The 11,818-nt window shown below is 37.9% G+C and overlaps 1 protein-coding gene across 1 annotated transcript in view; it reads left to right on the top strand.

Annotated features, from left to right (window-relative positions):
• Window positions 1-1,329: 1,329 nt before the first annotated feature.
• SLC41A2 (solute carrier family 41 (magnesium transporter), member 2) overlaps window positions 1,330-11,818 on the top strand; it is a 54,613-nt gene continuing 44,124 nt past the window's right edge. Inside the window, exons 1-3 of the mRNA XM_014937531.1 lie at window positions 1,330-1,433; window positions 7,757-8,499; window positions 11,227-11,334. Of these exons, the coding sequence (XP_014793017.1) occupies window positions 7,945-8,499; window positions 11,227-11,334 (663 nt within the window). The 5' untranslated portion in view covers window positions 1,330-1,433; window positions 7,757-7,944. The remainder of the gene's footprint in view (window positions 1,434-7,756; window positions 8,500-11,226; window positions 11,335-11,818) is intronic.

Below are 11,818 nucleotides of genomic sequence, written 5' to 3'. Positions count from 1 at the left end.
CGGGGCCCGGGGGGGCGGCAGCGGCGGCGGGGTGGGGGCTACCGGGGGTGGGGGCTTCAGGCAGGGTAGAGGGGCTGGGGCGGGCCGGAGACCTGCCGCCGCGGGGCGAGGGAGGCGGCGGGCGGGAAAGTTTCCTCACCGGCGGCGGAGCTGCCAGGAACCCCCTCCCCTCCATCCTCCCGGGGGCAGCACCCCAAATGCCGGGGCTGCGGGGCCGCCCGTCCTCCTCCTCCTCCTCCCAGGCGCGGTGCCGGCCCCACGGCCCGCGTCCCCTCCGGGCCCTGGGACCGCCGCCCGCCCCAAAGCCTTCCCTTCCCGTGCGCCTTTCAGCCCCGTCCCGCACCCTGCAGCCTCCTCCTCCCCGCCCCGGGCTGGTCGCCGGCCCACGGGTGTCCCGCCGGCCCACGGGTGTCCCACCGACCCACGGACAAGGCCACCCGCCCCCCGGTACCTTTGCCCTCCTGGCACCCCCGCAGCTCCTGTCATCAGGTGCACTTGATTCCGCGGGGCTCCGGGTCGGCTGGACAATGAGCCCTTTCTTTGGTGCCTCTACATCTGCCCCAGGTTCCCGGTGGCCCCCAATTCCCTGGGTCCCCATTCCCTACGTCCCTCTGTGCTCGCATTCCTCTTCCCACCTTCGCACCCATGAAAATACGCCAGAACCTGTCACCACAGATGTCACCGCGTGGAGCCTGTGCACGAATAGCTTCAACCGTCATCTTCTTTGGTGTACAAGTGGTGTAATTAACACGCAATGGCACATTTATGCTCTTTCCATACTTTTCTGCCTCCAAATAGGGGCTTTTTGTGACTTACTCTACTTTCTACTCTGTCGTTAATTGTCAAGTAAGTCCAAGTTGTAGCTATGTCCTTTTTTTTTTAATTGCAGTGAATATTATTTTCCCCTCGCCCCACTGTCTGGTTGTGTATCTTCTTCACTCACATTGGATCCTAGATTATAGCTCACACTAACCAGGCTCTGGTTAGTGTGGTAGTCTGGAACACATAAAATTAATTGTTTAGTCTTAGTGTTAGGCACAAAACATAAATACCTGAAAATAGTCTGCTCATATATATTTTCTAGGTAGAATCCTAGCAGGCTTCAGTAGACATCCTACTTTACCAGTTCAGCATAGCTGGTAAAAAGATGAGGGCAGGTGGGAAGACCTGTTTTGGCAGCGTTCCCTACATACACTGCCTTACAGGGATTGTGAAACTGGAACCATAAATATTACATTATGACTGGTAGATACTTCAGAGGGGAAAATAACCGCGTATCATTTTCTTTTCAAATACTTCAGGGTATTATCCACAAAAAACAATGTGAAGTCTGTATCCTAGTGCCTGAGTTAATAAGCAATTCATCCCTCCTTGGTGATGACAGTAGAAACCTGTAATCAGGATCCCAAATAGTACAGTTGGGACTCATTCTGGTAAGTTTCAGTTGGTTACTTAATCTATAGGACTGCATTATCTTCAAACTTTCCCACCTGCTTTTCATAGGCTGGATGTGATTTGCCTGGTATATTTCATGTTGGTATTCTATTTGGGTGATTTTACAACCTGACCGCATTTCCCAGCGTTGCTACTTTGTTTGTGGCTCGGTTTCAGTCTCTTCTGGTTGAGTAGCCTTAAAAGTGCAGAGGCAAACCAAGCCTTTTTCTGACAGCTGCTTTTCTCTTTCTTGGGGCCAAAATCGAAAGCTACCGTGTTCAGGAAGTGGAATGCAGCAGCCTCAAACTTGTCTGAAAACTGAGCCCGAGGCTGGCAGCTCTTTTAGTGTCTTATATTCAAAAAGGCATCTGGAGAGTCTTTAGTGTTTTTTCCTCTCATTATTTTTTCTTTTGTTTCTTTTGCTATTGATTTAACCTACAACTGCCATACAATAAACACCATGTTATCCTGTTTGCTGCAAAATATTTAAGAAATTGTATATAACACCCATTTATCTGCTTTACATGTAACATTGTTAATTTTCAGTGTGCTTTCCAGTCTTTAATACCCAGCATTAAATATCTGGCAAAAATAATCTTGCAGCACCTTGGGTTCCAGCTTCTACAAAATGGTTAATGATAATATAATCTGTTCGTTTACTCTTTATATGTGCTAAGGTGATATGAAGTAGCTTTCACTTTATGCCGATATATTCACAAGGATACAAAGATGTAAATGAGTAACCACGGCTGTGATAAGGACGTGAGTGAGATTCTGGGAACTTCTACGTGTGCAGGACACAATAGTGGAAAAGAGGCTGTGTGGATCCCTATATCACCTGTGTAAATATTATTCTGAACTTGAAAAAGTCCCCCAAACCCTCACATTTCAAACTTCATGGAATCTCAGAGTTGTTGAGGTTGGAAGGGTTCTCTGGAAATAATCTAGTCAACCACCCCTGCTCAGCGTAGGGTCAAGTATAGCAGGTTGCTTAGGGCCATGTTCGGTTGTGTTTCAAATACCACCAAGGATGGAAAGTCCATAACCTGTTTGGACCAGTGTTCAACCACTCTCATGGTAAAACAAAGCTTTTTCTTATGTTTAAATGGAATTTTCTGTGTTTCAGTTTGTGCCCATGACCTCTCATCCGTTCACTGAAAAGAGTCTGGCTTCATCTTTGAAGCCAGAAAAGAATCCAGCTTCATCTTTGCTTATTATGGCAAAATATTAAAGCTCAGTATTTCGTTACTGTTTCATATTACTTTCCTGAATAACCCTTTCTGAGGCTTATTCTTGTACTGAGAGGTGTTTCTCAGGCAGGCATGTTTAAGCTATTGTGTTTCATTGTAGGCTACTTGGAAGTGCAATGTTGAGGTTATTCTTGCTTTAAAAGATTACCTGTAAAAAATGTTGGCAGCTTTTAGGAAAAATGGGCTTTGAGTATGGTGTGATTAGATTTAGATCCTGTGAAAGCCCTCAGTATTGTTTAGATAAGTGTTATCTTTTGGTTTTGTTAGCTAAACCCTGAAAGAAATTAATTTTCCTAGACTTTGATAAATATTTGGTTTAGCCTGTTGTAATGTTGACTCTACAAAAGTGTCATACTCCATAATTCACCACTGTTCCCCTTTCCCCTTTTTTGGAGGTACTTTTTAAAAGCATGATGATTTAATTCCTAATTGTTTCCATGCTTTAAATAAATTATCAGCAGACTAATCACTAAATGACTAAATGAATCCCTTAAGCCTGCTATTGCTGGATGTTCTTTAAATGTTAGAAAAGTATGGAAGAAGCATCTCCTTTCCTTGCTCTTGAGAACTGACTGATGGGTTCAGTCAGGACTGAAGCAATGTTGGCAATTCATTTGGGTAATAACGAAGAGCATTCTTGCTGTCTCTTCCTGAGTAGTTACATTTTCCTTGTCATCTTCATCTTCCTCAGATGAATCAAGACCAATCAAGCGAATCAAAGGTGCAGGATGGAAAAAAAGTGATAATGATCAGACGTACAGTTTCATAGCTGAAGTATCTGAGATTTTCTAAAATAGCTATGCATTTCCAAAAGTCAGTGTCTCTTCCAGCTCATGGTCTTGTGTATTTTCCTGGTTTTTGCCTGTCTATTTCCCACATCGTATATACTGTGTCTGTGTGTATTTTTTAAATTGCTGTATGCATCAGTCTTATTAATTCTTATGGGGAAAATTGGTCTGTTATCCATTGGATTGCTAAGTGTCTCACTTTTCTAGAACATGTCTTCAGCAAACAGCAGGGTATGGCTGTATTTCCCATTTTGTATGTTTGCAGGACTATTTGTTTATGCTTGTATATGTTTGCATGACTGAGAAAGAGAGGGGAATAATATACAGTAATTATGCGTTATAAAATGTATGAAGGAAAAGAAGAAGCTATTAAAATCAGATACTTAGGAAACAATAAAGAAGTGGAAATTACTATATTCATAGCCTGGGCGTAGCTCATTATTTTGCTTCTAGGGACAAAGACAAGGTGTCCTTTCATTTCATATATAACATGCCAGATATGATAAATTTGAGGCTGCTTCCTGGCTTCTCAAAGGGTCTTTGTCACTCTCTCTTCATTTTTTGAGTACTTCACCTTTCTTTGTAACCTCCTGATTAGATGCCAGGAACCCAGATTCACTTGTCTTCTCTTCCTACAGAAACTGGAGATAGGATTGTTGAGATTTTTACTTCCTTTTCCTCATATGAGTTATGCGAGTAGAGCTTGCTTCTTTAGCTGGCTACGTCTTTTCTAGACAACACAATAAAATTGACAGTGTTCTTGTCAATAATAAGACTTCTTAGGGAGTTCTTGTCTTTGAGGTCGCACTGTTCCTCATATGGTTTGCTGCATTTTATAGCTACAAAAAAACCCTCCTAAAAGTGCAGCAATATTAGCAACCCTTAACTCAGGATAAAATTATTGCACCAGCTGACATTTGGAAAGTTATCTTTGTTGGAACACGTTTTCAGAAATGAATAGTTATATTCAGAAGGCTTCCTCTCTGTATGCTTTGAGGAGGCAGTTGCTCTTCACTGTAATATATTTTTCAGTTTGTCTTAAATTCTCATTTTTCAGCATTTATTATTAGCTCATTTTTTGTCATTCCAGGTCTTTTTGGTAGGATAAACATAAACGACTCTCATCCAAACTCCCTTGTACTATTTCAACTGTTAGCTGTCCATGCCAACCTCTTCCTCCCTTGGTAACTTGCTAGTTTACAAAACTATTTTTCTTTTCCTCTCTTTTTTTCTTCTAAGTGCCATTTCTATTTGTTGACACTTTCTCATAAGTGAAATCACAGTCTTCCCAAAAGATTTGTTTCTTAAGGAAAAAAAAAAGAGATAGTAAAACCTTAAAAGGAAAAAAATTCCATATGTTAGAGAAATATGGATAATTAACCTAAATATTTTTGGCCAGAATTCCAGACCAATGAATAATTCCTGTGAGTCACTGGTCTAGCACTCTGGTGATGTGACTGGAGGACACATTGGAGAAACCACAATGAGAGCCTGACTCTGCCTCGTTAAAGCTATTGGGAAATTTTCTCAATGTATTTCCCTGTGAGTGAAATAAAATCCTTCATTTGTTACTCCTCTACCACCCCAAAAAAACCCCACCACCACACCCCAAAAAAGCCCTGTGAGGTTGCTGTGGGTCTAAGTATATGTCTTTCATCACAGACACTTTTACATCTTAATTGTACATCCCATTCTTGAATTCTATCATAAAGTTTCTCTAATGTAGATGTTTTTTGTGACCAACTGAAACTCAGCCAGTTGAAGCGATCCAAAGCTTTTCCCCCTACAAGCTTCCTAAACCATGGGCCACTTCCCATCATCCTAAAACAGTTGGCACCCTAAATCAGTTCAACACCCTAGGCTATACCCTTCACGAAATTTTTATTTTCCCCAACTTCCATGAACTTTTCTGTTCCTCTGAATCCTTCAATAAAGCTCTTTGCTTTTGCTACGTTGTCGTAGAAGTTGATAATAGTTTGCTAGTTTAATGATACATTTGTTTCTGCTTGGTTTTTGTTTGTTTGTTTTTTTGTTTCTTTTATGCAGCATATCTTTTACTTAGATAATGGCACCTTTGTCTCAGGAAGAAACAAAATTACCTCTTCTTTTTCTGCCTTTCTGTAGCACTTAACAGAGCACCATTTGGTTAGAGCTCCTCTGGGGTAGCAGCAAAAGTTGTTTGGTTACTCCTAATTAAAGTGTGTGGAAACCAGAACTGATGCCTAGGAGTTTTTATGCGCTTATGCTAAAAGGTTCAATGTAGCACAATCCGCTACAGAGCAGCAAAAGGTATTGCAGGAATCCTGGTTACTTAAGTTCCTCTGTTGGTCTTGTGGAAAAAAGATTTCTTTTTCTTGCAAAACTTCTTTCTAAATCAAGCAATAAACTCCACTGTCATTTTTAAAATACTCGTTTCTTGGTCAGAGCTCCCCTGGATAAAGCCATTGATAGAGGGAAAATCTTCATGTGTCTGAGTAGTCTCTTCACTCATAAAACCAAAATAAGTAATTCTGTAACCAGCAGGACTTTTGAAGTGGACTTGCTGTGGCTGTATGTGAGTGAATTATCCTGCCTGATGCTTGAATACGCCTTTCAGCAAGGGCACACATTTGGATTTCTTATAAGGCTGTTCATTAATAAAAGCTTTGACATCTCTACTCTCTGTCAAATTTATCTGAAATTGCTCCAGAAATTCTGGATGGCTTAAAAACATTGAAACAGAGGTAGGGAAAGTATAGGGATCATAACATAAATTATATGATGTTTAGGGGCCTGGTGTTCTTAGGAAACATAGATGAAAAATCCTCCAACTCTAAACAATTTTTATTTCCTGCAGTCTGTAGAAACATATTTTCACAGCTTTGCAGGGATACAGTGTCTAGAGCTTGTGGAATTGTGTTATCCCACATCGTGCTGCTGTGGTGTGCCTGACCTTTGTTTCTTTGTTTCTGCCAATCATTTATTTGTATTCGTGGAGTCTAGTAATAAGTACCAAGGTCAACAAAGCTTCAAGTCAAATTAAGGTTGTTCTTTTAGTAAATTACCATAAATATTATCACAACATGAAAACTGAGGAAGAGGAACGTAAAGTGGCCTCTGATGGAGGAAATGTCAAATGACTTGAGACTGCCAATGTATCATTGTTTAATTTTCTACCCTGATGGAAATGTCACAGTAGAAATAAATGCACATTAAATCACATTAAAGATACATTGTATTTGTATAATCTGCAGAAAGCAAAACAAAGTGACCAAAGCAAGTGTTACTGTTGATCAAATAATTACGTTTTAGTGGTTACTAGACAGCCATATACCCTGCCTTTCTGGAAATATCTGCAACCTACACCTCATGCAAAATTAAATTAAAATCAGATTTTGAATGCCTTTATTTTAATTATCCCTTTGAATGCTTTTATTTTAATTATCCTAGCTCCTAACTTTTTTTCTAATTTTAATTAAATTTTAATATGCCATATTTATGAATACAGTACTGCAGATTTATTTTAAAATTAGACTAATTTAAAATATTTTAGACTAATTGGTCCAAATTTCATTACTGTCTCCTTTCCTTGATATTATAGTATTTAATGAAAAAATGTCCAGTTTTATTATGTACATTGTAGCTCTTTATATTTAACATAATTAGTATGCTTGCTTCAGAGAAAATTCGATTACTATGATTTTAAATTAGCTTGCTTTTGAATTGTATGTATCAATATCAGTTTGTCATCCTTTTATGGGGATGGAGGGCAGTTAACAGATAAGACCTTTGCCACTCAGAATATTGCTTTGAGCCTATCACCCCTGATAGCATTTGGAAAGTTCGGGGTTTTTTTCCTTATTTTTCTCATGTTCCTTCCCATTAACATAGAGTGGGAGGAGGAACAGGGCATCATGTGTGTTCCATTTGTCCATAGCCTTGCACCTTGCAGAAATACATTTCTCCGGGGACCTACTGCATTCTGGAGGCTACTGGAAATCTGGGGCTACACACAGCATCTGCCTGAAAACTTTGACTTCCTGGGCTTTGAAAAGGCAAAAGCTAAGCCCTCAGTGGTTCACATACAGTCACATCGCTGTCTCTTTCTTTCCAGTGAAAGTACACTGGTTTGTGAAACTTCCTCACCCACCAACTCTCCCTTTTTGACCTTCTAATTCCTTTCTACTTAGGTAGTTGAACGTTGGAGAAGACTGGCATTTTTATGACTACTTGCTGGGTATTCTGAAAGTTCCGTAGAGTTAAAATATTTTAAATATTGAATACATATGCTTTTCTTTTTTACAGATCCAGTCTAGCTTATGGAATTGCTGAAGATCTGAGATCAATGAAAAAACATTTTTGCATGCAAAAAAGGATCATTTTGGTTTATTTGTTTTAAATCATCAAGTGTGGGGCTTGATGACTCATCTACAAGATTTCTTCACTGACGTCTGAAGAACAAAGTGCTTTTCAACCTATACTTCCGTAGCACTATGACTAACTGTAAAGGTAGATCTACTATCTCCAAAACAAATAGCAAAGTTCATGACAGAGAAGGTTTTGTAAACTGGACCATAAATCTTAATACAATTCAGTCAGATAAATTTTTGAGACTGCTTTTGAGTATGGTTCCTGTTGTTTACCAAATAAACCAGGATGAAAGACACAAAAAAGCCAACGGTGTCTGGCAAGAGGGATTACAACCAGCAGGACACAATTTTAATGTTAGGTCTGAACAACACACAGAGTACCATCACTTTTCAGAACCAAGTTTTCATGGTAGTAATGGACACAGCTCATCTAGCTGTAGCCCTAAATATGATGATTTTACCAGTTATAATTACTGTGATGGAATGGATGCCTCAGAAACAGATGCCATGTTGCAGGAAGACAACCTATCTAGTGACAGCAACGAAGACATCATTGTGGAAGGAAGTAGAAAACAACCCAAAGAATCTAGCAGTATTATGGCATTACAGATACTTGTACCGTTTTTGCTAGCAGGATTTGGAACTGTTTCTGCTGGCATGGTTTTGGATATTGTACAGGTTGGTATTTGCTTTGAAAGCAGCTTTTTTAACAGGTAGCCTGTGGGGTTTATAATTCTAACACATGATTATTGTAGATGTTTACAATATTGAGGTGTAATTAGGTCTGTTTATGGTTGTGTTACATTATGCTCCTTTTCCCCAAACATCTTCTTTAACAATTCCAATGTTTAATTTGAAGTCATTCAAGTCTTGGTAAATGCTGTGGCTTAGACATGGTGGGCTGGTGAATAAAACTGTTACCTTCTGCTTTAACTAAGGATAGAAATATAATAATGGTTCCAAATTCTGTTGACACTAACAAATGTATGCATAATCAAATGGGAGTTGCAATTAACCATGATGCCGGAATACACAGGAGTTTAAAAAGGTTAGAAGAATTTATTGCATTATCTCATCTCCTTGCGTGCTTCAAGTCTATGCAATTTCTGAAATACTGTGTAATTTGGTGCATGATAATGCAGATGATATAGGAAAATGTGCATTGCATTCATACGGTATATGAAATTCATATGAAGTGAGTCAAAGCATTTTTGAATATTCAGGTGTACGTAAGTGACTTTTTTTTATATAACATTACGTAAATTGAACACTCGGAATTACAAACATCAGTGACATGGAAAGGGCTGCAAAGTCACAGACGAGCTGGATTGTCTTGGTTTATGGCAGATGATTTAACTGATGATAGTTATTCAGGACTAAGATAAAGTAGAACTTTCTCTGAATTTTAAGACTTAAGTTTAATAATATTTTTAAACCTGTTTTGGTGTATTATATCCCTAAGATTCTACTGATATGGAACATTTTAGGACCGGTTTCTATCTTAACACACTTGTAGATGTCAGTGACATTTCAGTGGAGTTAAAAGTAACAGTTGCTTATGAAATAATTCTGCATGTGGTGATGTTTGAAGAAAAATCTGGAGAAAATAGCAGTTAAAAAAGGTTTATTCGACTGGCTTATTCTATTGCTTTCTCTTTGCATTTTGAAGGCTATATTTACTTTTATTTCCTACCCAATTACTTCTTTTTAAAACCCAGGAATTTCTTATAAATGCAAACCTCATGGATTCTCTCTTCCTGTATGAGTAGATTTGCAAAAAATTATTCAAAAACATGAAATAACCACAATATTCAAACTGAAAGACAGTAGATAAATTAATCTGCTTTTTTCTTTTGTTTAATTTTGTTTCATTCAACTTTATGGTTTTCTTTAGCTGCACTTAAGGTTTTACAAAGTTACTTTAAAGAGGGGTAAGAGGTGACCATCTTTGTCACTCGGAATCTTGAAAGTGTAAAGGAAACTTGACTTCAATCAATTGCAATCAAAAGTCACTTTTATACATCAAGAAAAAGGAAAATAAAAATTGACAAGCAAACTTTATTGCTTCCTTGCACTGTTTTACACCAGTCTTGTGCTTTTCGTTTGCATTTTCATTCTTGTTCATTTGCATCTTATCAATTTATTCTTTGGACAGATGCTTTGTTTGTATTCTGATAGTATATGGTTTACTTCATGATACAGCATAATGATTAGCCAAAAGATGCCTACTGCCACTACTGACTTCCAACCAAATGTATCACCTTGTCTTTCTTTTTCTTAAGGGAATGTGTTTATATAGCTGCTTTTTTTGAGCTAGGCTGATATATTTTGATTTTTTCCTTCTATATTGCTTTAAATCTAGATTGGTTTCCCAGTGCAGCTCAGCATGAATGAGACAGATGTGACACAAAGGCAAAAATAAATAGCTAGTGTCAGCGCTACTTTTTTCCCCCTTAAACTGAGAATTAATCTGCAATGTCAGTAAAGCAGGATTTTGAAATGTCACAGAACATGTTTTGAAAATGAAAATCTGAAGACAAGAAAGCATTCTAAGCTTGCTTTTACAAACAATTTTATGGCTATTCTTTTGCAGTTCTAAATATGTGTGTAACTTGATACAAAGGAAAATCTCAGATCTTGTTTACATTTAAGAATTGAATACTTTTATTTTAGTTAAAATAACAATTTAAATGACTGTAAATACATGAATGTAAAGACAATTCGCAGTTTTGTTGCTTTAGTTAAAGTTGTTAAAATTACAATTTAAGTACAAATTCAAATTACAAATTAAATACACAGATTGACAGACATACAAAGTAACACATTAGTTCTGTGCACACAAAAAGTTACAGGATAGTTTGTCTTTGTTTGCTTTATAAAATCTGGGTGTTGGAGAACTGTGCTTTTCTAAATGCCACACTTAGAATTAAAAGAACAAAGAGAAGCTATTTTCACTTACAGGCTCTGTTCATTTGACAACTAATTCCTTGCTGGTTTTATGTGCGGTTTCTACACAGCCAAAAAGGAAAAGATGAAAATATTATTGTAAATTAAGAGCAGAATTCAAGAGCAGTCATAGCACCTGGTACTATTTTAAAGTCATGAAAAAAAGAGACTTCAAATTAATGACATCTTTTTTTAACTATATTTGTTTTAAGGCCAAGTTTTGTATCCCTGACTTTTGGTATTCTCATATTTGAAGTAGTAATATGCAGCCACAAATCTATCTATCTAGGTAGATAACAGTTCTGGCTTTAAACTTTTAGGTCTAATATATAAAGAATGATTTGTTTGTTTGTTTGTTTTAGAGGCTTCAGTTGTGAGTTAGATAATTTTTTTAATACTTTGTGGATGGTCTAAAGAGAATTTTTCAATTGAGTGTTTCCCACTGTATCCTTTCTATAGCATTGGGATGTGTTCAAGAATGTTACTGAAGTTTTTATCTTGGTTCCTGCACTTCTTGGTCTCAAAGGAAATTTGGAAATGACCCTGGCATCCCGGCTGTCAACTGCTGTAAGTAACTTTCTCTCCCTTTTTGCTCTTCAGATATATGTTGTAAATATTTCAAAAGGAAACACATCTTTGGAGCACGAGAGTTTTATTTTTATGGTTTAATCTGGCTGTTACGGGTGCTCTTTAAATCTGTTATTAAATTGGCAAACTTAAAAAGGCGACCCTCTTCTAATGTTCATACATCAAAATTCTATTTCTTCAGTCTCTTCTGAGTCATTATTCGGAACAGATAGAGTTGATTATTGAGATTTACATGTGTATGCTGTAAGGTTGACAGATCTCTTTGGCCTTGATGGGGTTTGAACAGGCTAACAAAATGTGTGCGCTTTGAACACATTTTTCTAAAGACCACTTGTGAGGCAGCAAAATAATGCATTGCTAATATTGCCACTCCAGACCTTTGCTAATCAAACTGTAAGAAACTCTGTTGTAGCTTTCTGTCTAAATAATGTCATTCCTTTTTTTGCTGTGGTGTTTTTTTTTT

The sequence above is a fragment of the Calidris pugnax genome, unplaced genomic scaffold, assembly GCF_001431845.1.
Source record: "Calidris pugnax isolate Ruff unplaced genomic scaffold, ASM143184v1 scaffold1, whole genome shotgun sequence".
Lineage (NCBI taxonomy): Eukaryota > Metazoa > Chordata > Aves > Charadriiformes > Scolopacidae > Calidris > Calidris pugnax.
This window is presented reverse-complemented; position numbering and strand designations above follow the sequence as displayed.